We start from the raw sequence: 25,678 nt of genomic DNA, 5'->3' as shown, positions 1-25,678 counted from the left end.
TAAAAGGTGGGTTCAGGTGTCCTAGTCATCATCCTAATGCCATTCCCCCTCTCTTCAGCGTGATTGCTGAGGTCCTTTCAAAGCTAGATGGCAATTTCCTCCGAAGGGCCTCGCTGGCGTAATCAGGTTTTGGTCTGCTGCTTAAATTAATACCAAGCCTACCACAAATGCAATGCACGGAAACAAAGTAGATTCATTTTCTTGCTTGACATACATTCGATGTTGGGGAATAAAAATAAAATTAACCACCCTTTGCCTGATCATGGAAATGGAAGAAAAAGAATTGAAGCCTGAATTGTTTGCTCAGCTGCCATCATCTCGACCTGCTCATGAAGGACCTGAGCATCTCCCGTCCTCAGATCCAAAGCGGTGGCTGGGACACGATTGCTGAGGGGTACGTTAGGCGTAACCCCCAAAATCACACATCCCTGGTGTGTTCAGCTTCTGCCTGAACCAGCCACTAGATTTACACCTGCAGGAGTCCGGAGATGAGGTTTTCAAAAAGAGGAACGTCTTTGAAGTCCTGTTGGATCCAGTGGCAGTTCCTGGAGGAAGGTCCGTATAGAAAGGTGTGGGTTTGCCCGAGTCTTTCAAGTGCGGCATGCTTGAGAGTTAAAGATTGCTAATACACAAAAGTTCCCTGCAAGAAGCTTGAATACAAAACAGCTTTAATTATTCACGAGACCTGATGGGCGTCGAAAAAACTCATGCAGTGACGATTTCAGATAATTTGGGCAATTTCCCATTAAATAATTCAAAAGCAGTAGACATAGCCTTGTTTGGATAATGGCTATTTCAGATTATTGAGGTCTAGGTAATCAAGACTGTGTGGTATTTAAAAAATTATCTAAGCCCGTTACAGTGTGCAACGACAACCTGTTACAGCCGTTGCAGTTGTGCTCTCTGGCGAAGGCTATCGGCTTCCAAAGCTCCCGGGGAGAATACCTCCAAATGAAATATTCTCCTCCTTCGCTGTGCCTTACGTTTTCACCACCACGGCAACGAAGACAAGGACGTGGAAATAGCGTTTGTTTGTTTTCCAGTGACACTTGACACTGTCACAGCCAGCCAAGCAGTTCACTGGCTTTATGTAATGGCAGCGTTCGTTGCTTTTCAGTCAGAGGGTGATGAAGGGATCTAAAAGTATATTTCTATACGACGCCTGAAGCTTTTCTCAGCAAACGCCAGCGCCGATGCTGTCATCCCATCTGGAAGAGCAGTCAATCTCCAGCGCGTCCGACTGAAAAGCAGCAGCTTCGTTTGCGGCTCACCTCCCGCTGCCTCACCGACCACCTCGCTGCAGCACCGAATGGGGATAGGTCAACGGAATTCCTCTAACGCTTCGAGTTTGTTTATTTTTTTGGCCATTTTCTTAATATGATCATGCAATTGAGAGCAACTAGCAGTTAAAGAGACTATAGAGACAATACATAATGCTTTTTTTGTGTGTTTTACCCCTCAGTGAAAAATTCACTTGATACTTGACCGATTGCAGCTGTGTCTCAAAAAGAAATACCCAGCAAGAATTCCTCGGAGAGAGAGCCTACCTGTGGTACTGCATGACCGAGCACCCTATTGATCAAGATGTAGCAAAGCCTGAATAAATCATATGCCACGCCATTAGCAAAGGTGTTGCTCGGCATCCTGCCGTACAGACAATGCTTGAACACCTTTTTCTGTTTCTGAAGGCCTTTTTCATTGACCCAAAGATTTGAGTGCTGCAACATATCTTTAGGACAAATGTTCTACTGAAGAGGAAACTAAAAAAAAAAAAATGGAAAGGAGAGTCAGGCCCCAACTAAAGCTTGAATAATAAGCTGTCTTGCTTGTTTGACTACCGCTGATGATGCTACCAGGCATAAAATACAATTGCTAAATATCAGGTTTTTCCAGACAGAAAACATCTCTGAGCCATAATAAAGTGACTGTCATCGGGTCAGCAATCCTTCCCGCAGCTTGCCTTCTCCTCCAGGCTCCTCCAGATCTCTGTCACACCTGCTGATCACAATTCTATCCAGACTGGTAGGAGAAGGTGGTGACATGCCTAGTTTGCCATGTGTTACAGGAGGAAGAAGATGCTTTTTTTTTTTTTTTTCCTGTGCCACAACTATTGGAGATGCTGAGCCATCACGGTCTCCCGTGGGGAAAGAAGAGAGCTGGAGGAAAGCATCTCCCACTGGGGAGGTACCGAGGTGGCCCCATCCCCACTCTGGTCAGCATAAACAGACTGCGTTCTGGTCCCATCCTGATCACACTTTTACAGGAGGCAGAGTACTTTTCTTCAGGCTAACCCTAAAGACTACAACTGGTCTAACAGCACCATTTTTAGAGGGAGCCATTCATCAGTATAATTGCCCTCCTAATCCATATGATGAAAACGTGGAGATGTTCAGAAAGTATGTTTTTTTTAAGAATAAAGATAACTTATTTTCTCGTATTAAAAAGAAAGATTGAAAATTCTGTAAACCAGAACAGTAAAACAACAATGATGTTACTAGCTTAAGATAGCCATAGAAAAGTATTATGGAATAGAGGGAACTCTACTTAACATTGATCTGCTAAAGTGAGATGCCCTAAAGCAAATATTTCCCGAGCACATTTCCTCTTGGAGCTGGCTTTCTGGCTGTGAACAGTCAGCTCTGCAGTGAGCTCACCCAGCTGGGAAGCTTAAATCCCTTCTATCATAGAAGCTGCATTCTGGACTTGGTGGAAATGGTCGGTTTTATTCAACAGTCCGGTTTGGGTTCAGCCGGGGTTGCAACATCTCACAGAAGTGGGGTGAGAGCTGTACTGGAGTTGTGGGTAAGGTCCTGCTTAACCCCTCACTTCCTTTGCTTTTCTCTAGAAAGTGAATCGTCAGCAAAGCAATTTGTTTTTTTCAGTACATAATTCTTTGGATTTAACCACATATGATTTAAAAATGGTTCTGCTATCTTCCCATGATTCAGTTTTAGATTAGCAATTTTTTAAAAGCATTCCTCAAAAGTATTCTTTGGGATGTACCTAAAATTGCACAAGAGTAGTAACCTGACAATAAACATGCTAAAAAAATATTACTGCTTGTGCTGTAATAACATCCAAAGATCCCAACAGGAACGAGGCTCTGGTTTGTCAGCATTATACAGGTATATAGTCTTAGTCACGTGACATTTACAAGCTGTATAAGTTCAAAAATACACAGAAAGTCATTAGCAGGTATGGAATAAAGTTCAGTCATTTTAAGTCCCCATCTACCGTCACATACTTTGAATTGTTACTACCTTTTGTTTTCAATCTGTATTGATTTTTTCATTACCTCAGACTGTGGCAGAGCCAATAGCTACAAATCCAAGGGGGACTGTTTCCAGTGTTGTTTCTTAATAGAAGATATACAATGTAAAAATATGTTCAGAGACCTATGTTCATTAAACTGGTTAACAGCATTGTACCAACCAACAGTTATGCAAAAGCAAAGGGAAGATCAAAAGACTTTGCATCAGATATTTAATCTTCAGCGTGGTGAGCAGTGTCCATGGCTATTGGAGTTCAAAGCAAGCTTATTCTCAATGTTCCTCACATATAAAATGAATGCAAACAGGGCTTTATCCAACGTTTCTCCAAAGTAATGAGACGATAATTGGTTTTACTGGGCTTTAGAAGAGATCTTCATGTATAGCATAATATTTTCTTTACTCTGGCAAAATATTTTACTACGTTCAAGAGCAAAAGATCACAACAGGAATGCAGCATGGTATTATCTGCTTCATCTTAAAGGTCGATTGGGTGTCAACTTTCTGTAAAAAAACAAGATAATAATTGGATCAGTAGAAATACTTAGAATTCTGGGGCACTTCTGTTGAGGTGTATGAAGGCAAATATCTGGCTGCTAGGCAGCGGATTGATGTAGGTGATGTAGGCAGCAGTAGCGATGTGCTCATCTTCATCCATCCTTCAAATAAACAATCCATCCTCTCTTCCTGCAGGGACTTGAGTGAATTGCAAATTGATGGTTCTCATTATGTTTGCAAGCATGCACATCTTATTTTAGAAAAAAGTCTTCTCAAGCATGAAGCACCTTTGTTAGACCACTTACCTTCCATATTTAAATCCCACCTCTAGCTTCTTATTTTAATAGAGTCATCACACCTTTCTCTTCAGTAATAGCTGGAGGATAAGCTGAAATCTTTTATGCAATAATGGTTATGTAGGTCTCCAGATTTTACAACTAAATCTTTAAGATAAAACATACCCATACAGTAAGGCAGTAATTTAATAGCCTTTTAATGCACAGGCTGTTGTGCTGATGCTGGCTGATAAAGCTTTGTTATCTGAGAGCAGAGAATACCAAGCAGGTATTTGATGGTGAGTAGCAGTAAGTGTCTGGTCTACTTGTTTCTCCAAACAGGACAAGAGCCTCCCAGAAGAGGTGTCCTTAAGGACACAATGAGAAGCGTTGGGCTCCATCGGAAGTTCAGACTTTGACGAACATGTTGAAAGACATTTTGAGGCTAAGAGCATAGATAGGCAAAAGGCTTTATTTTTACTTTAAGCAAAGACCTCGCCAAGGATTTGCTCCAGAAAGCATCGTAACCTCAGATGTGTACCTCTGTGAGACTCACATGCTATTTTGTGTCTTCCTTGACTGGGGCAGAGTGAAGGGAGAGAAGAACCCAATGCCCATGGTAGCCTGGAGCACCAACGCGTTGTGACACCTTCTTGAATGTGTGGGCAGTGAGTAAGGGCGGAATGAGCTAAACTATCATTCCTGCTCTACCCTGTTAAAAATAACCTCAGTATCTCTGGCTTAAGGAGAATTTTAGTCCTCAGAGAAGAAAAGAGAGGGGTCTGCTGGGCAAGGAAGGAAACGGAGAAGCAGAGCTAGGGCGATGGCATGATAATGCAAAGGGCCTTGAAGGTGAAAACAAGGGAGATGAGCCACAGATGAGCAAACTTTTACAAACCGTAGATGATTTTGACCTGAGTCAGATCCTGTAGTTGGGTTCCTATCCGTGGTGTTCAATTTTGCCAGGGATGTCTGTGATATTGCCATAGGAACAAGTAATGGGGCTGTGGAAATGAGGAGAAATCCTCATTTCCATTTTTCAAAATTGTTTTGCCACTCAGTAGGTTGTAATTACTTATATACTTTGACATTAATTATTATAAAATGCCTTGAGATTTGACTTGGCTGTGTAATTGCATGTTATTTGCACAATGAGTTCTGGTTGTTGCAGCAGGCTTTGAAAGAAACCAGGTCCTCTGGAGCTTTTTGGGTCCCAGTATAATAACTAATTCTGATAGCTATGTGTCAGGAAGGTTGTTTTCTTTGGAAAAAGGTTGAGCTTTTCCTAGATTTCTGTTTTGTGCCACAAGCTGCACGATTAACTGTTGTGCTGTGAGCCATCCTGGCCGGCATGGGTACTGTGGAGACACCGGGCAGCACAAACACGCTCAAATTAAAGGAGTTCCTGTTGTGATCGGGCTCTTCTCTAACCACTTTGCTTCCTTTGCTTGCAAATAACGCCGGGCCCTGAGGGCACTCTCACCAAGAGGAGAGCTTTCTCCAGCGCTGCTCCTCGGGGCAGCAGGGCAGGAGCTGGAAGAGGGGCCAGGAGAAGCCGCGGACCTGAGCTCCGGGGAAGCCTCAACAGCGCTCGTAGTGCAGGATTTGGAAAAGAAGATAAGAGATGGTGTTTCCAATTCAATTTGCTTATTCTTCTCCTGCAATAGGAACAAAATAGAAGTGGCAGGCTCTTTCCCATGGCATGGGGAAATGAGCTTCTTGCTGCCATCCGTAAAGCACCACAGCAGACTTACACTTAGCAGTCCTTGTAATTCATTCTTAACTAGTTTGGCTTGTCATGGTAGGCACAGTGGTCAGGAAGAGATTTTAAAGATTTTTTTATTCCAGGTACAGTTCCCTTACAAGGAAATAATGTTTTCTTTGGAATTTATTACATTTATTACAAAATAATGTTTTCTTTGGAATTCTTTCTTCTGTCTATTTTCTTAAACTTCTTAAAGTCTGAATAACGTGGTACGGTATTGTGTCCTGGTGTAAACAGCAGCAGTGAGTTTCTCTTCATGACCAAGAGTCAGTGTTAGGTAAAGAGCAGTGCCATAAATCCGGGCAATGCCATCGGGATGCATGAGCATGCATCCTGCCTCTTGCTGTCGTCTTCTATCCCTCCTCCTGGGCAACATCTATCACGCTGTACACACTCCATAGAAGATACTCTGATTTTAGACTACACAGAAGATTTTGCATCTAATTTGTTTCAAGAGAACTCGGTTCACAAATCAGCTTTTTTGGCATTCACGGTACTGGAGGCGTTAGCACTGCGGACCGTACACATCCTGAAAGCTCTTATACAACCATAATCATATTGCAATTCATATTTTGGGTACAATGTGGGTTTCTAGAGGGCTGCAGAAATAAAGGGCTTTTTTCTCTGTTTCAACCTTTGTTTTCATTAGTACTTCAGCTGTTTGCTTCTGTTTTCTGGCATGGAAAGTCCATGGCAGAGGTTGATACTGGAAGCTTCTTTTAAGAAACACTGCAGAACATAGGGAAGCTGTCTTTTATATTTAGAAGGTTGACATGCAACATTTAAATCTCTGAAGAATTGACTTTGAATATAGGCTAATAAAACAGCAACCTATTGCTTTAGCACACTAAATGTTACAGCTGTCTCAAGAAAAACAGTATTGGTGATTGGTTATGTGGAAATTAATTAAGTCCTTTCTTTGTCTCCAGCTTTTCTCCACTATGACTAGAACACTGCCATCATGCTGAACATAACAAGTTTCCATAGTTGTAGCTTGTTTCAATCTCCACATGATGTATTCATGTGTTTATTGATTTTTAGTATTTAAAAGCACATAGAGAGGAAAGCTAGAGAGAAGGAGATATCATGCTTGGTTTTTTGTTTTGTTTTTTTTTTTTTTAAAGGAAGATGTTTTGAGCTCAAATGGCACACAGCCACTCTGAGGAACATCTGGTTTTTAATTTGTCTGCCAATAACTCTCGATGGAACTGTTTACACATTTCCTGCACCTTCTTGAAGGGCGGAGGCTAATGCTGCCCCTTGTGTTGAAAATGACCATTAAAGTAGGAAATGAGACATAAAAAATACATCAATAATAGTCCTTTGGTTTTTCTTTTTTCTTTTTTTTTTTTTTTTGACTGCTCTCTCGCAGCTGTTAACGAAGGACCAGCACCACAGCAGCCGTCCTTGCTACCGCAGACGCAGCCTGAGCACTCCAACAGCGAGGACGCCCCGAGCAGAACCATCCCCACCGCCTGCGTCCGCCCTACACACCCTCTCCGCAGCTTTGCCAACCCCTTGCTACCTCCGCCCATGAGTGCAATAGAACCGAAAGTCCCTTACACACCACTTCTGTCTCAAACAGGTAAGAGTGATGGGGGGAAAGTCTCCGGTACCACTCATCTGAACCACTGACTTTCAGTTCGTGAGAAAATAGAGAGCACGAGACTGTCCCATACCCTGAAAAATTATCTGTAAGAGCTCACAGAATGGGAAGTGGGTATATAGTTTTACAATAATAATCCAGTATTTCATTCTGGCAATCTGGAATAAAAATTCAGAACAAGGCAATAGCTTAAAATCAGAGTTAACAAGTAAGTGATAAAAATGAATTAAATGAGATGCCGAATTAATCACTTGGTCTTGTTTCCAGTCTCCTGTTATGCTACAGTAACTTGAACCAGTGCCAAATGCTTGACTCTTGTTTCAAGGCTTGCCTTTCTGATAATGAAAGAACTATTTATGTATGCTGGAAAAGAACTGACTGCAATCCACTCCAGTGTGCAAACTACTTAAAAATTAAATAGCAAGCATGCAAGGAACAGAAAGACAATTATTATATATATATATAAAAAAAAGGTTTTAGCATAGTGCCACTATTGAACGAAGCTGTGGGCTGATTTCAGGTTTAGATTAAATGGCTGTGTACGGCTGCAGTGAAACACTCAGTCATGGGTGGGAGGCATGGCAGAGCAAGAGGGAACGGTGCCTCTCCAGCTCGTTTCTGGGTTTGTTCCCAGAGCAGCACGATTTCTAGAGAGCTGTTTTAAAAATTCACCCTTGGATCAAATGAGAACATTTGTGCGATGTATCTGGTATTTGCTTTATTTGTAAAGTAGGCCCAGTACTAGAATTGTTCTTCACGTGAACCGGTATAATTTGAGTAACACTATTTGCCTTGGTAACCCTAACTATGAGAGCTATTAAGGAGAAAAAAAAAGGGGGGGTTGCAGACTGGTATCTCATTTTAACTGTTTGCCCTACTCCTTTAGCTTGGAAAATCTCCAGTTTGGCTCAGGCAACCTTGGAGATTTCAGCTTTACTCTTTTCCATTCTAATATTGCTTTTCGAGCATAGCTTTCTTGCCATACAGCATATGTTAGGTCGAGGTTTGCAACAAGCAAGCTACCAAAACATCTCTGCATTTTTACTGGAAGCACCTGCTATCCATCAGCAAGTAATCCAGTTTCTGACAGCAGACAGAAGTAGATAAATCCTTAGTTATTGGAGAACTGCTTTTGCCAAATAGTGCTGCTGAATTATTTTTTATATATAACAGAGTCCATTCATCTTTATGTAGTACTGCATTTTACTTTATGAGGATCCAATTCTACTTGTCTTACTCTAGTGAGTAAGCCTGATTACCTCGAAAGGACTATTTGTTCTCTAAGTCAATCAGAGTTTACATTTTAACCATTATAACTGGGAGGCAAGGTGAAGAGAGAGGAAGTCAGGGCATGTTACTTATCTTCATAAAGAATCCCGTCATCCTGAAAAACAAAATTGCCTTTTTTTTCAGTAAGTAATCTCATATAAGCAGGTGCAGTGTTTCCTACAAACAGTGTGTAGAACTTTGGTATTAGGCAAAATTAAGAACTGAAAGTTTATGGCAATAATCTGCCATAAAGCAATGGAAATAAAGCAAATGCTAAAACAATGAAAAAAATCTGTTTTTCTGGACTCTGTTACATAGACAAAAACATATTGCTGGGTTATATATGGCATTCAAACTATTGTATTCACTGTTATACTGAAACCACAATTTTTACTTTTTAGACTCCTGTATAACTCCATTTCTGATCTGCCTCCAGCTATTTTGTGGTGTTGGGGGCTATTTATTTCTCTCTACATATGGTTTCTCTTGCTTTTCTCAATGTACTTGTCCTCAGAGTCATTAGCCAGACTGATGTCGTCTCCTTTACCAATTTCTTGTAGAAAGGTTTCCATTGTATTTGTTAACTTCTCTTTGTGCCTCTGGGGGGTGGGGCGTGCAGAACTGATCCTGGTCCTGCACATGATCCCTCAAAACTAGGTTGCTCTTTCAGTACCCACTCCCAAATCCCACTCCTTTGGAATCCAGATCTCTCTTCTTTTCCCTTAAAATGGGAGTGGAGAGAGAAAGCACTGAAGAAGAGAAGTCGAGAAAGAGCGCTTCATTTCACCAGCAATTCTGAGTGTTTAATCCTACCCGTGAGCACGATATCATCTCAGCCATAGCTAGATACCCACGCAAGGGAAACTTTGAAGACATTTGTGACTTGACAAAGCTTGTGATGTATTTCTGTGTTTGAACAAACCTCCTAGAAAAGACGATGGCCACGTCCCTGCACAGTCTCTCCTCCTAGTCCCCACTGTGCAGCAAGGGTGGCCGAGCTCTCTGCAGGCCAGCTGGAACGATTCCCTTACGGACCACGTCTGCTCGTCACACCCCACTTAGGGACATCTCAGGTTTAAAAGGCTCTTAGCAAAAATCCCACGCTGGAATACCGGTTACTTTCCTTAACCTGATAGAGAGAATTACTTGATTTTTCATTACATTTTTCTCAAACTCAAGACATTTTTGCATGTCCTGTGTAATAAAGTAATAGGGCAATAAATAGTGGACTCATCATCACTTAAACCAATTAAACTACTCTTTGCTTTGCTGTCCTATCTTTTAAATGCATGTCAATCGGCTGTCTTATCCCTTCAGACAATACATAAATAATGGAACAATCCTGCAGAATTCAGAAGGAGAGAAAGCAGCAGAGAACTGCAGAGATTGATCCAGAGATTTCCAGCAAAGACTTTAAAAAGCAGGAACCTGAAGTTCAGTGGAGATTTCCCTGGAAATCCCTTCATTGCTGGTTGGCAGCCTCTCCTCCCTCCAGCCCTGTGAGGTTTATATCTCCTTTTAAAGAGAAATGGCAGGCAGTCGTGTCCTCCGGTCCTCAACCAGCCCCACCGCCTGCCCTGCAGCCAGCAGCGTGCTGAAGCTCCAGATGTATTTGTATATTTAGATTATAGTCCTGGAGCTGATGTCCAACACTGGCCCTTGTGCAATATTAGGATCGAAATTAATTTTTGGATCTTGCCCAGAAAATAGATGAGCACAGGGCCTTTTCTTGGCTTTGATTGACCTGATGCTAAAAGGAGGTGTCTCCTCTAATATTTTATCTATTCAGTATATCTCTGTAGTGGCATTATAATTAGCTGTTAAACTCTATCATATGGTTCATAAAAAAGACATACAGAGATTATTACTCAGTTGTGGGGGATTTTGCCATGAGGATTTGAATAAATATCAAAAAGGCTGTGCTCCTGGTTTGGGGTCATGACATCAGCCTAATCCAGAGCTAAATCTGCCATTTTTCTTCTTTTTTTTTTGCTTGAGCCCAGTAAATCTGAACTCTTCACATTAAGCCCTTCCCATTGATATTTTATAGGAGATCTCACCTTTTCATCACTGCTTTGTGATCGAGCGCTTGAGGTTCCTAATACTTATTCTGAAGGCGTAAGAATCACTCCATGGTATTTCCAGTCCCCACTGTGGCTGCACTTGCTCCTCTTTGCAAATCATACACATAGGCATATAAGTGATTTGACTTAGTCCCCTTTCAGGTTAAATAGAAAATGTTTGATGGAGTGTTGAGCTTATTGCATTATAGATCTGACATAAATTCCACAAATGGACAGGAAAGATTTTTTTTTGTACCCTCACAAATGAAAATTCCTTTTAGGTCTTGATGATCAGCTGCACTTTAAATGAACCTGAATTAGGAGGTCATTTTTCTTCTGCAGAAGCAAGTGTAAGGCGATAGAAAATACTGCCTGTGAAGCGGTGGTTTTTGTATTGTGTCACAGTTCGAAAACTTCAGCCTTTTCAGGCTCCTGTATCTTTTGTGAGATTGTAAAAACACTGCATTTTTTCTATTGCTACTCCACCAAAAAAAGTGTAGTTGGAAATCCAAATTGTCATCTTCTTGGGCTTCCTGGAATCACTCAGTGATACCTCAAGAGCTAAAACCCACTTTATTATACAGCAAAATTGAGCTTGATTTTCCTTCCTCCTGCCAAGCTGTAAGGTATGCCCCGAAGTGGCCATGGGCTGGGAGTGCAGGGAAAGGGTTGCACTGCAGACGAACTGTTCAAGATTTATTTATTTGCCTCTTTGGAAAAAAACCTTTGTATTTTCAATGTTTGGGGAGTAAAAGTGAAGAGTGAGGTGAAGAAACCTGGCAGTAACCATCCCTGTGTAAAAAGCAGCAGCTGGATATTGCCTGGACATTAGTACAAATCCTCCCATATCCAGGCTGACCCACGCGCTGTTTTCATTACCAAACGGGATAAGAAAGCCTGATAAGAAAATGAGCTCCACAAGGTCGTTTTTGTGCTGCCTTTTTTTTTTTTTCTTTCTATAGCTATTGTAAGAAAAGAACGAGAAAAACAAGATAAGAGTGAAGGTTTGCAAAGCCAATGTTAAACCCAGGAGCTAACGGTCAAATAAATAAGGGATGAAATCAAGAGGGAAAAAGGGCGTATGGGTATTAAGCAGTGACTCCTGGGCCATAATAATCTCAAATCGCAAGGGTTTGGGGCCTCAGAGATGCTGAAATTACCGTGATCCTTAGAAGAGTGAATATAGAAAGAATTTTCAGTCGTGCTGAGAATAGACTGCTCCTCACAGGAGCGTTGGTAAAATCACTTGTTATACAAATGTCTTGAATATTGGGTCTCAGGTGAAGTGTTTAGAGATGGAAATTCCAAGAATAAAACTTTTGGCTGGAAATTAGGCAAATTTTGGAGACATGAACTTGGAACTCTCTGGTGCTAGATTTATGCATTTAATTGCTATCCATTTTTTAGAGTGTTTAATCCCCTGTCATGCAAACTGGGGATTTAATTTGTGAGTGCATTTATTCTGAACAATCAATTAGCTCTAATTAATTAGCTATACAACCAAATTCTCAGTTTTATTTTGGTTTTTTTTTTTAAATTTACCATTCGCAATAAAAAAATCCCTCTGCCAATATAAAACGCAAATGAAAACCTATTGCTTCTAATTTGAATTCAGTCATTGAATTTAAAGGCAACTAAGAACTCTTTTGTTAATAGGGTATAAAAATCTTTCTGGCGTAGGGGTTTTTTTTCTTATTTTAACGATGAGTGTAAATGAGGTTATGGACTTCTCTTCATTGTAGCCTACAGTAAGCAAGGTCTATAAATTCACTGAAAATATGGGATTGATTCATTCTTGAACCTTTTATTCTGAAATCCTAGCTTTTTGCACTAGTAACCCCCAGAATCAAAGGAAAGTTATTTTTTATTTCATAAGCCTTCATATGTCCCCCCCTTCAATTTTGAAATGTTGTTTTCTTCCACATTTCTTTTTATGAAAACAAGCTTTCTCCATTCACCTGGGAGATATATTGGCACAGAAGTGTCGTGAAAGGGTCAGTCCTATCTATTAGAGAAATCTGGCCCCAGTCCAGTGAAGTTTAATTAGCATGCAGATAACTTGAGACACCTGAGTTGTTTCATTAAAATCTTTGGGACTACTGGAAGGTGTAAAGTGAAGTGTGGATTTAGGTGCTTGCCTGAATAAATGAGCTAATTCCCCTTTGATATAAATGATCTATTTCAATACAAAGCGGCAGTCAAATAATTAAAAAAAAATTATCTGGGTAATTATACTGTAAATCTGTAGAAAGATTTAATGATGGGCCATTCTATCTTCCTGTGTTTCATAAGCAGAGAAGTAAAACTTTCCACTGCGTGTACAATTTCTCCACCTTAATTTGGGACTGTGTGTGTTGTCACTGAGCAGTTGCAGCCAATGAGTCACTTTTGCCCTAACCCTTGTTTGTCCCACATAGTATTTCCAGCAAATAGATTAAAAACATGAAGAGCAGCTGAGAAGACAGAGACCAAATCTCTCTCATATTTCCACATATTTGAGCAGTCTGTGTTGCTTTTGTCTTGAAGTGTGCTTTCCAAAATCACTGTTTCTATACCTATTTTGAAGCCGTAGCACGTAAAAATATGTGAAGTTCATCAGTGCTATTTCAAAAGCCTCCCCAATAGGCAGTCCCAGTACTTGCTCGGTACCGTATTCTGGAGAGCGATTAAATGACCTCTTTCTCTTTTGTGTTTTATTTCTCTTTTTACTTTATTTCTCCTACTATCAAATATTTCTAAATTAAACTTTGCCTCTTCCTAGAACAATTTCCCTTGTGGAATGAGCCAAGCCTCTGTTGATTATCACTTCAAAAATCAATTTTAGAAACTCAATTTCTTGATGAAAAATATTTTTTCCCACCTGTAATGTAAAACAGATGAGTCTTCAAATAATATTTTTCATTTAGTTACATATTGTGTTCCCCTGTGAGGCACTGTCTTACTTAAACAAGAATATCCAGCCATGGAGCTACAAGTAAGCTCACTTCTGCATGTTATTCTCATCTTTATGTTTCAACTTTTAAGTCATTTAAACTGACACTGTTTTTACTGGTGGAAATATCAAATAACCTGTAAGTGGCATTTGATCCTTTTGTGATTTTCTGTTGTACTTTGATAAGAAAATTACCTCTTCATCCTGCAAGATAAGCTGTATACCCCACCAGCTTTGATTACTTAATAGGGAAAACATCTGGCTTTGCATTGCTACACAGCTCTCCTTCCCCACCCCTGAAGTTCAGGCTGCCAGTCTCCTTATTGTCAGAAGCATCTGCGACAGTCAATATTCTTCAATAATTTTAATTTCCCAGATTGATCACTTTCAGTTATGTGAGCTATGACATATTTCTGTGGGAGCATCCCTGCAGATTCCTCCGTGCCTGCAGATCTCCATTACTAGAGGCAGCTCTAGCTAACGACACAGGTTTTGTCTTTTGTTCTGTTGGTTAGAAAAAGCCATGGAAGAGGTGTGAGATGCAGGGCCAGAAAAGATTATCCTCATTTAGTTACAAGTCTGACATTACCTTCTGATTTCTGCAGCTTATTTTGACTTTTATAGTCTCATTATACAGGATTCAGCCTCCAAGAATCCTCTCAGTTCTTATGAAAACAAAGGCTTGTCTGCACCCCAGTAGACAGATCAATTTTCATCTGCCCCTTCAGACCAGGTGATCTTCAGCTGCAGATCCCCTGCACATCTTTGATGTATGCCCTGGCTGTTGGGCTATGGGATGTAAGAATGTGTCTGTATCCCCAGTCTGGAAATTTTCTATTTAAGTTTCCAAATCGGTTTTATGAGACATGCCTATACATACCTTGCCTGATCCAAAGTATTTTTTGCTTTCTTGAAAATCCTGAACTAACAACAAAAAAGTCAGCTTTAGATTAATCAAGTATTGAGCTGAGCATTTTGTCCAACTCTGTAATCAATAGACTAAAATGACTGCAGTGTAAAAACTGGAACCAGTAGCCCATATACAACTCAATGCATCTTACCGCAAAATCTTCTTTTCAGAGTTTCTCAACTGTCGTGTCTGCTGTCAGACGTTGTGTTTGATGATGGTTGTACGAGTTTACCAAGAGCAGAATATTATGAAGATGAATGGGTTTTTTTTAAATGCTAGGTGTCCTCTCTATAATTGTGGTCACTATCTGATGTTTTAGCCTCGGTATGTCCTTCCTAAGCGCAGCTGTTGGCGATCTCGGAGAAGAACACGTTGGCATTGCGAGCTTGATCCACATCTCGCTGAATTTAATGGAAAGACTCTCGTTGCCTTTGAATTTTGCATTACCACCTAGTGAAACCAGATTACCACAGTCTTTCTGAGAAGCCCAGGATTTGCAGGCAAAACTGATTCCATTGCATTTTCTGTTCCGTATATAGGTTAGCATATAGACTCTTCCTCTTTGTCACTGCCAGTTAGTAAACCTCTCTTTGTACAATTTTTTTTTTTTCCTGCGTGCAAGTTCTCAGGCTTGTATGGAGCTTTCCAGATAGGATCTTCCCAACGCTTTGTAAAACAGCATTGCTGTTGCCTTGCTTCTGCCAAAAATTGATTCCCTCGTACATCGGAAGATTGTAGTTGACTTCTCTGAGGCACATACCCACTTGTAGGCTTGAAATCAGAAGGGTGCAAGCTTTTCTCTTCCCTCATTTCCTTCTGTTAGACCCAGCAGAATTTATGGCAAAACTTCCTGTTCTTTCTTCTCAGAGATATGACTCGTTCCTAGGTAATTTTAGACTTCTGATGAATAGGTGTCTGCTCTGTGCCAGTCACATAAGCTCACTGTGCAGCCAAAGGAGAGAGAGAGAGAGGATCTTCTGAAAGAGAATTCATCCAACCTTTCTGCAGACTTTGGAAGGTGCTTCTTTCTATAGATGATCAAGGGAGATGAAAGAACCAGCAGAGGCTCATCCCTCGCTTTCAAACAGCTGAAGCGATGCAGAATTCAGCTGAAGGGATGTGATACATGGTCTAGCCTCCTCACTGTGAAGGTCTGAAAGTTTGCATAAGTAGCAGCAGGTAGGCAGAAAGGTCCCTGCAGTTCTTTTCGTGTTACTCCAGCTCCAGCGGTATTTCCAAGCTTTTGCTAGTAATAGATTTCATAATCACATGCCTATAGTATGTATCAAAATAGTAAGAATCGGTCCTAGATCGAGATCTTGAGGAACTCCACTGGTAGCTGCCTTCTACTCCAGTGTTCTCCATTGAGCATGATTTCTTGCTGTCTCGCCATAAACTAGCTCCTTTCAATTTTTGCATTTATCTCCATTTGCTCCACCTTAACTCTTTTTTTTCCCATGTCACTGTTTTGCATCGTCACCCAGAACGCCTGTAACACATGAACCACGCAAGAATTTTTGGTCTTCACGTTGGATACAGACCCCAGATCCATTGAGTGCGAACATAGCATTTTTTGACACTGTCTGAGTTTCCAGCTTGCTGTCCTCCCTGCAGCTGGGAACTGGCCTTTGGAAACGCTGCAACGCAAACAGCAGAAACCCTGAGCCCTCTCCCTGAAATGAGTTGTTCTCACCTGGCTGAGTACATCATCTCATGTCCCATTTGACGTATCTCAAAATAAAATAATGCCGAGTAGCTCTCCCAAAGTATTGCTATCAAGAGGATGGATGCTATATTGGTTTTACTTGGTGTTCATCATGATAACCTATGGCCTGATACGCACGAATGTGTATAGAGTTAGAAAACGGCTTCTTTTGGGCTTGACTCAGGATCACGCTGATGTGCAATGCTCCCAAAATACCAAGGACGATACTGCAGGGAGTTCAGTGGGGGCCTCGGGGAGGCGGCAGTAGCTGGGATTTGCACCTGGTAGCTATACATTATCTAACTAATGAGCCAGTGAAGTGTTTAGTAACCCTACTGAGAAAATGAAACTTTTAAACAGTAAATCCGTGCTGGGGCTGCTCTGAGTTACACCTGATCGGTATTGTCATCTCCTGCCGCTTGCGGCCTCAGATGCAAGGTTTCCTTTTTTTTACTTGTGAGAGTCCCGCTGAGTTGGAGAACATTAGAAACCAAAGCGATTTTAATTTAATTAGCTACTCATTTGCATAAATTAGTTTACTTAGCATGTCAACCTTCTGCGTCCAGAATTCTCTTTGAGAGGCCTGCTTGGTCTTTTTAATGTCCTTCGGGGGAAGAGGGCTCAACTGTTGTACTAATTACGTATTACAGGCTTTACCTTGGAAAACGGTCACTGCTGTAAAACATTTGCTGAAGAACTTGAAAGATGCAACTACGTATAAGGAAAATTTTCTCAGCTTCATTTTAGTTATGAGCATTACAATTTGCCTGTTGCTTTTGTTAGCTAAAGGGCAAAGAGATGCACAAACTGAACTTACTAATCATCATTATGGCTTCTCATTAACAATATCCAGGAGGGAACATCTGTCTTTGTGCAGAAAAGTGGGTCTTTAAGTCCAATTACTACAATTAATGAGTTACATATGAGAAACATGATTTTTACCATGGGATTTAGAGGATTACAATAGCAACATACTCTGCATTTCACATGAGCTCCTCACCACCACATCAAATATTTACTTCTCCACCAACCCATGAAAACCAAACAAGTTGCAATGGGAAGCCACTTGTATTAAAAAAAAAAGCCTATCTGGGTCCATTATCTAAGCACGGATGCAATTTTCTGTGGTGGCTATATCTTATTATTTATTCTTCACATCCCAGTGATATCCCAGGACGCAATACAGATTCCCTGTAACAGGAATGGGATAAATCTCTCTCTAGCAGGGCACGCCAGCGCTACCGGAATAGAAATACCAGCTGCCAGCTGCAGGGGCCATAGCTGCAGTTTACTTCTTTGCTGAGCACTGCAGGTGTTTGCAAAGCACTGGGGGGAAAAAAAATGTTGAGGGGCTACAGTCTGTGCGCCAGGCAGCTTAGAGTTAATTTGCCTGTGACGGTACCTTTTACGGTTTAGTTTTTAGATTCAGGCTCTTGCGTTTCTTGGTGTGTAACTGCTGGGTGCACGTTTTGAGTGTCAGTGTATGATTGTTCACACACACTTCTTTGGAAATAAGCTTTTTTTATTAAGAAATGGAAGTGAAAAACATTTCCTTTTTTTAAAAACTGATTTGAATGTGCAGCGCTTAGAAGATTGAATCTTTGGGGATTGCTGTATCTTCTACTCTTACTCGGAGATACAGGGAAGTCTGAAGGCCCAGTTATTAAAGAAGTCTTTTAGCTATTAAACTGGAGCTGGAAGAGTGAGGGTATCTTTGTGGCAATCTCTTTTAGCTTGTATTGAGCTTTCACACTTTCATAGCTTCAGCTAAACAGGAGTTATCTGCAATTCTCAGCCTTACAGAGAGGGTGTTTGTGAGTCTCTCCCTCTCTGCCCCCATCTTGCAGCTCTTTACTGGAACTTACTTTTAATGAACATGCTGTTGGCAACTCGATTTCGGGAGGGATTTTGTTCTCTCTTCTGCTCCATTGTGTTTTCTCTGCCTTAAACTAATTAAAAATGTAAACACCGTTCTTTGAAACCCAGGAAAATTAATCTGCAACTCTTGTCTCCTGGCTACTTGCTGGAACTCTGGGAGGATACCGAGAGCTGTCACGGCTGCAGTGATTTGCTGGGGTTTGGGGAGCGAGAGCCGCGGCTGCTCCAGCTGCAGCAGCTGCCTGCCTCCCTGCGCCGGAGGTGTTCTCCCAGCTCAGGAGCGTTGCTTTTGAGATCTGTAAGAGAAGAGAGGGAGTCAGGTGGGAATCTAGCGATGGAGAAAACAAATGGGCGGTTAAACTCTAGAGCCGTGAAAAGGCGGCTTGGTTTTGCGTGGAAACTGGGTGGCTTTCTGAGCCGAGACGTGGATTTTGGAGTGAGCCTCTGTGCGTCCCGCGTGGATGGAGACATCTCCCACGCTCCTGGTCCCTGCGTCTCGGCTCCAGAGCTGCAGGCGTCCACGTACAAACCTGTCCTGCGGCTCGCCCCAGGGACACCCCTTCCTCTAGGCACGTTTTATGACTTGAGTGTCTCAACCTGTTCTTCTCTTTTCTGGGTCCAATTCTGGTGCAATAGCCAATAACCTACTTGACTTACTAATGCTGATGCCTCTTAATACTCCTAATAAGCACAATCAGCTACTAAAGTGATGGCTGTTGTTACTATCATTATTATAGTACACATTTTTGTAGTAGAAAAAAAGGCAGAGAACTTGCTGAAGGTCATAGTGGAGGAAATCTAGAAAAAAAAAGCTATTTGTTTATGATTTGTCTTCTTGATTTCAATGGGAGTTAAATGAGCAGAATAAAAACTGTGCCCAAGTCTCAAGGGAGATGGAAACCTGCCCTGTGAGACTCCAAAGTGATCCCCTGTGCCAGAGGGGATCTGCTGTTACGTGGTGGGGCTGGCTGGGGGGATTTGACAGTCCCTGGTATGTGATGCCTCCTGCCAAGCAAGTATCAGCCTGGAGATTGCATATTTAAAGATACGAACAGAGAACTTGCCTTAAGGCACAAGTAGGCATCAAAGTGGGTTAATGTCAGTAGAGAAAAAATGGGAAGAATAAATTTTGGGGACCTAGGTGGCTGAAAGAAGTGCCAAAGCGCTCACTGGAATGAGTTTGACCTTACGCAGGTCGTAGGGATGTTTAAGCTGTAGCTTCAGGGGGAGCAGGATTACTCTGGCAGCAAGCAAGCTTGAAATTGCCATCGCCATTTTTGGCCTTGAATCTATGATGCATGAGATGATACATGTTCTCAGTTTGGCTTTGTATGGCAACTTTAATTTTAAAACTATTCCCATGTACTTAAAATCAATGTCTTGTGTGCCTCTATTTCAACTGACAGCCCTTGTGTCTCCAGCAGTCTTGCACAGAGCCAGGCACCTTGTGCTGAGTGGAGGCAGATTGTCCAGGACAAAGGTTTTATTCTTTGATGTTTTAAATCATTAAATGAGACAAAGAATTTTTAATTTCCTTTAGAAATGTCCAACCGAGACATGTCAGTTGATGCATCTTTAAAGGGCAGTGCTTCAAACCATGCTGCAGCTGACACCTCTTTTGCCAAGCAGCAGTACCGTGGCTCGGAGCGGTGCCAGGAGGAGTTTCAGCAGAGCTGCTTCAAAAAGGGAATCCCTCTCTGTCAAAAAAATAAATGTATTTTGATTTTTTTTTTCCCTCCTTCCAAGCTGGGATAGAAAGTCAGAACTTTTTTTTTTTTTTTGGAGAAAGTTGAAATACAATTTTTATTTTAGCTCATTCAGTCAGCTTGAGGGACTTGAAACAAAAATAGAGGAGAACTGTGGAAATGAACTGCCATTCCCCGAGCCTGACCACTGCTCTCTGCTCTTCGGTCTCACTTTCTCCTTCAAACACAACACAAACTGACAGTTCTCTGACAGGCAGGGGCCACAGAGCCCAGCTTTTCCTTATCTTCCGGTTTGTAGGTATTTTTCCCAGGAAAACTGAAGTTTCCGTGTGAAAACTTTTGGTTTTGCAAAAGAGCACGCTTCATCAAAAAGTGATGTCAACGGAACATGGCAAACCTGCTGCAGTCTCGGACGTCGGTTCTGCTGGGCACAGCAGCGGGCTTTAGACCTGCGATGTTTGAAATAGAAGTTTTTAGAAAGCATTTGTGCTTCCTCCTGGAAGAAATAGTGTAAGTCTGCCTAGGAAGGAGCCTATAAGTTTACAACCGAAAACGCAAGCAGCATGGTAAAACCAGCCGCGTTTTGCCTCTAATCCCCAAATTTCACCTTTTCATACCTACAGGTTCTCAGTGTGACTTTTGTTTCTTTTTCCAGGGCCTAACCTCCCCAAGGCTCAGGTTAAAACAGCATCCCTCGGCTTGGCAGGAAAAGCCAGGTCACCTCTGCTGCCCGTCTCGGTGCCCACGGCCCCGGAGGTCGCAGAAGAGGGCCACAAGCAGACGGAGGACTCCGCAAACGTAAGAACCATCTTTCAGAGCCAGCCTTCTCGCAAGGCTCGTCACCATCCCGTTATATTCTCGAAGCCCCGATCTGCACATTAGTTTTTAGATAACGATCTGTCCCTCCTTACCCAAGGTATTAGGCTGCAGCCGATAGCTGTTAGAAAGCTAGTAGGAAGTTCTGGCAGCCGGTAAAACTTTTCTGTTGGCTTTAATGGACTTTGGCGTGTGTGATGCAGGGGAGAAGCGAGCGCTTAAATTCTGCGTTAATACTATCCACGGGACAACTCGCACAGCCTCTCCTGAGTGCCCTGAGTTATCGGGAGAAGAGAAAGAGGGGGTGAGAAGTGCGATAAGGGAAGAAAATAATTTTGGCTGGAAAAATGAGTATATAGTAATACCAGATAATGGTGAGAAAAATAACATTGAAGGAGTAGATAAGTGAAACTGAAAAGGTGGTGAAATTAGAATAATCTTTTCACTCCTATTAAGACTCTCTTAGAGAAAGGTCTCACGTGAGCCAGAAGATGAAACAGTGCAAAAGAAAAAGAATAAGGAAAAAAAGAAATACATTAAATACATATTGTTTATCACCTCTTTTCATCAACTTGAACAGGAGAATTTTTTGCTAGGTGCTATAGCGGTGATTTGTCCAACATTTCATTAGTGAATCCTTTTACATTTTCAACCTGACTGAAGGGAAAGACAAAAGATTTGCTTTAGACATAATGTGTGGAGGGTTTGGGTCTGCTGCCTGATTAATGTAGGACAACAGTGTTTGATTCCTGCTTGTCGTTATCAATGGCATAAAAATATACTTCCACATAGAGTCACAGAAGGATTCTCACATTTTGCTGGGAAAAGGGGATGAAGGATGATGTAAGGGATGTGGAATCTCCTACTGGAACGGGGATGGGAAGGAAAACACCCTCCATGGTAAAATTGCTGGCATAAGGAGTAATTTAACACAGGACATTTGGTAATACAAAATGCAATTTCAGCTCTCAATACCTTTTCTCATCACAGCAGCACGATTTCGATCTCAGGAGAGACACTGCTCAAGCTCCACAAGTGTGAGGGCAGTTCCAGGCAATAACAGTACAGGCAACAAGTTCATCGGGCGGTCAGAATTTGGGAAGAAAGGCTAGCATTTGGGGATTATTTTTTTTAAGCTTGACTCTGCAGGTGCTCTTTTAAGCTGCCTGCTCCATCCCACCTTGGGGACTGCAGGATTTATACAGCACTGTCAGATCTTTTACTGGGTAAAACCCACGTAAAGAACTAATGTTTGAGCTCCCTCTCGGTGTCTGAAAGCAGAGGATCGCTCCTCTTGCTCTTGCCTTGGCAATTTTTGAGTTCAGCGCTTCCCAAGAACAGATGCAGTGCTGGTAATTTTAGGATTTGCTGCAGATTCTCAGTTGACCATACCCCAAAGGGTCACTTTCCTCCAGCCCCCTTAGGCACTTCTGGAAACTGTTCCCACTCCTCTGCTCCCGCTAAAGGCCACGGTAGAAATTCCCAACCACCAGCGATGGCTGAGAAGTTCAGCTAATTGCTGGACGAACCATCACAGCCTGCCATGGGAGAGGACGTGTTTAGATGAGCGTTTGACGTCTCTGTTGGCTGCTGAGCGATGTTTTCATAGTCGCCCCAAGCGTGGACACTTGGGAGGGAGCTGGGGAAATGGGGGCTCAGGGAAGGGTCGTTAACATTTAACATTGCTCTAGCGTGGTCGCCCCTGGTTTTCAGCTTCCATGTTAAGCCCAGAGACGCTTTGCTATCCAGCCTGTAAGCATCAGCCCACCTTTGAATGCTCCAGGTCCCTGAGGACCACGTGGGGAAGATGTCCCGGTGAAGATCCCGGGCTCTGTGCCGGGGGGGCGCGGGGTCGGTTCCCATCCCGCTGCCCGCTTATCGGTGTGTGTTTGTTCACTCGCAGGTTTATGAGCAGGATGATCTGAGTGAACAGATGGCCAGTTTGGAGGGGCTAATGAAGCAACTCAATGCTATCACAGGCTCAGCCTTCTAACAGCTCTTGATGAAGCGATAATTATCCCGGAGCATTGCAGCATACCAGGATTTCACGCATACCACCCACGTACACCACCCCATAAAATCATCTTGTTCCCGGTCCCGCTCCTTCAGCGCAAGGAAGATTCCTGCAAAGTCCTAAAAGGATTGATAAGAAGAAGAAAAAGGAAAGAATAATAATGGAAACGTTACGGAACTGTGAATCTGGCATCTAAAGCGATGGAAGCGTGGCAAAGCGAATGACGTCATCGCTGTGGAGTCGTAGCTGATGCCACCAGATTGCTCATTTTGATCTACTAGTCTTCGTAGAGCTCAAGTTGTCATGACTAACTCATGTTTTACTCCGTAGAGGTTTGTAGCTCTTTGTATAGATCTAGTCTTACCTCATGCAAGTATGTTTTTAAACATAGACCATGCCGTTAATGAGACAGTGTTGTAGGTCACTCGTTTGGTTTTTTTTTTAAGTACGTAATTACTGACTACAAAAACACCCATAGCAAATAATCACACCACCACGCCAAAAATTTGGAAGTTTTAGGAACAGCACAAAATGAAAAGATAAATTACTCATTTCTTTTGTCGTCTCTGTCACTCATCTCACACAAGTGGTGGGGATTAGCGAGTTGCTGTAAAATTCAGCCATTTTAGCAAGCGTTTGTAAATCCTCTTGTAGTTAATGTTTTATGTATGGCAAACAGAGAACCAGGAATGTAAAGGAAAAAAAAAAAAAGAAAAGTCTGCATTGGTGGCCTGCTGCCAGCCAGCCAGTGTACACTTGCAAAAAGAGGACATAATATGCAATCTTCTCTGACACGCAGTCATTACGTGCTGAAGCTCGTAATAAAACTTGTCTGCGTACGGGTGGCCTTTGTGCCAGACTGCCCTGTGATGACCTTGGGAAGTGCTGGTGGGGCCACCGCGAGTCGGAGCAGAAAGAAAAACGGAGCTGAAGTTTCCCCCAGCCTTTGCCATCCACCCCGCATCCCCCGGGATGGCTCCGATCCGAGGACCCGTCCACCCGGGATGACGATGGGCCAAGGATGAGGAGGGCAAAGGGGTGGCAGGCGCTGGGGGCTTCCCACGGGCAGGACGCGAGCCTGGGGGAAGAACCACAGAGAACGGTAAATAACTGATAAATTAATTAGGAGGGCTTTTCTGCAAGCGTAATGTTTCCTGGTTGAGCAGCAGGACACCGTGAACCATCTTTAGGGATTCCCTCTCCTTGTCCTAGTGCTTTAGCTGCGCATTACAGTGTTTATTGACAACGATAACCGGTTGAATTGACTAAATTTTGTGTGCATACATTTTATTGCGAAATTTTCAGCTGCATTCAGCATTAATCCCTGTTTATGCAGCTGAATCACCAAAAGGGAACTAATTTGCATATTTATCAGTTAGGAGGCTGCAAAACCCAATAAGAGAGTTTCAGATGAATTATTCCATTCAGCTCTGCCTTTGATTTCAAGCTTGAGTGGGTCATAATTTTAAAAGAGCATGGAAAGGATAGGATCTTTACAACCTAATAGCTCCTTTTATTAGGTGGGTAATTATATGTGAATCTCCGAATAAAATATTTTGAGTAAAATGGCACTGCAACAGAAGTAATAATTCAGATTATTTTCTACGGCCCCGTGCTGGAAAGGAAATCAGATGTCAAGGAGGAATTAAAATGCTTCATTAGGAACTCTAGTGTGTTTGTGAAAATGCTCCTTTAAAAATGCCTTGTTATTCAATTTACTAAGATTTTAATGAAATATTTCTCAAGAGTGAGGAAATCTTGTTTGCATGGGAGGCTGAGCTTTCCAGTTCTGAAAGACTTGTAACCAAAAACCTCTACTAAATATAAAACGCACAAATCTTTCCTGATGAAAACCCAGCTCAGCTGTTAGACCCTATAAAATCACTGTCTCCATTTTAACTGGAAAAGAAAGAAGGCTTAATGCAGCTTTTGAATAGCTCCCCGTCCATATTTGCAGAGATTGACATTGTTGAAATAGAAACATAAGGTCAAATCCGTCTCTCACTTATCATTTATGAAATATCTCTTACCCTGGATTTGCAGCAGGATAGCTGGGAACCGAAACTGCCCCCAGGACTTTACAGAGCAGCACTGCACCTTTTTAGTCACGGAATACTAACCCAGGACCAAGTATGTAACAATCCCAAATTGCCTAAAATAAGAGGAGCCACAAAGAGGTTTGCAAGTTGGATTTTGTCTGGTTCGGACACAAGCGTCGTAGTGTCCAGGCGCTTTGGTATTGATCAGCCTCTTGGTTTTGTTCAGGCGTCTCTCTTCGACTTAAAACACTAAGCCTCTGAAAGTCTGCAAATTGATCTGGCCCTCCCAGGAGCGCTGCCTTTCTTCTGCCGTTTGAAGCGTATCTATTTCCAGGCTCAGCCCGTTTAAATCAATAACACTTGAAGAGCAAGGCCAAGGTCCGCGCCAAAACAAGTCCTCGTGTCCCTGGGAAGGAACAACTCTATCGGCTCAGCCCGAGCAAGACGCAGCCGCTTCCCGTCCCCTTTCTAAATAAATTAGAAACAACCTTCTGCTTCAATTTAAGTAAGTTCAGCATACGTCAGTAAAACTCAATTATTCCATATAAACGCTGAGGTTTTGGGGTTGTGTCGGGTTTTTTTTAAAATTTTCCTTCAGCTATACCCTTCACCTCCCCTGAGCCACGTGACACTAAATTTGGGTGTCGTTGTCCTAAGGAGCCTTGGAGACATTCCCAACCCTCATTTGAGGACAATTTTAGTACAATACCTAACTAATTAGAAAGCAATCATTTCTTTTAAAATTTCACATTATGTGTGAACTACGTAACTTGCAAATGTCAAATGTTTTAGCACAAAACTTCCACATTATATTTTGCTGATGCTGTATTTATTTGCAGTGAGCTTGGCTGAGAATTTCTTTGGATTTTGACAAATTCCTCAACTGCCAGAGTATTTATAGCCCGTGACTAACTCAGCCGTGGACACTCCCAG

At 42.1% G+C, this 25,678-nt stretch overlaps 1 protein-coding gene across 1 annotated transcript in view; it reads left to right on the top strand.

The window, feature by feature from the left end:
- DCC (DCC netrin 1 receptor) overlaps window positions 1-22,806 on the top strand; it is a 571,119-nt gene extending 548,313 nt beyond the window's left edge. The window contains exons 27-29 of the mRNA XM_075020576.1: window positions 7,180-7,392; window positions 20,532-20,674; window positions 22,596-22,806. Of these exons, the coding sequence (XP_074876677.1) occupies window positions 7,180-7,392; window positions 20,532-20,674; window positions 22,596-22,685 (446 nt within the window). The 3' untranslated portion in view covers window positions 22,686-22,806. The remainder of the gene's footprint in view (window positions 1-7,179; window positions 7,393-20,531; window positions 20,675-22,595) is intronic.
- The last annotated feature ends 2,872 nt before the right edge of the window (window positions 22,807-25,678 follow it).

Source organism: Buteo buteo, chromosome Z, assembly GCF_964188355.1.
Source record: "Buteo buteo chromosome Z, bButBut1.hap1.1, whole genome shotgun sequence".
Lineage (NCBI taxonomy): Eukaryota > Metazoa > Chordata > Aves > Accipitriformes > Accipitridae > Buteo > Buteo buteo.
Note: the sequence above shows the minus strand (reverse complement) of the source record. Positions and strands in the feature narration are given on the sequence as shown.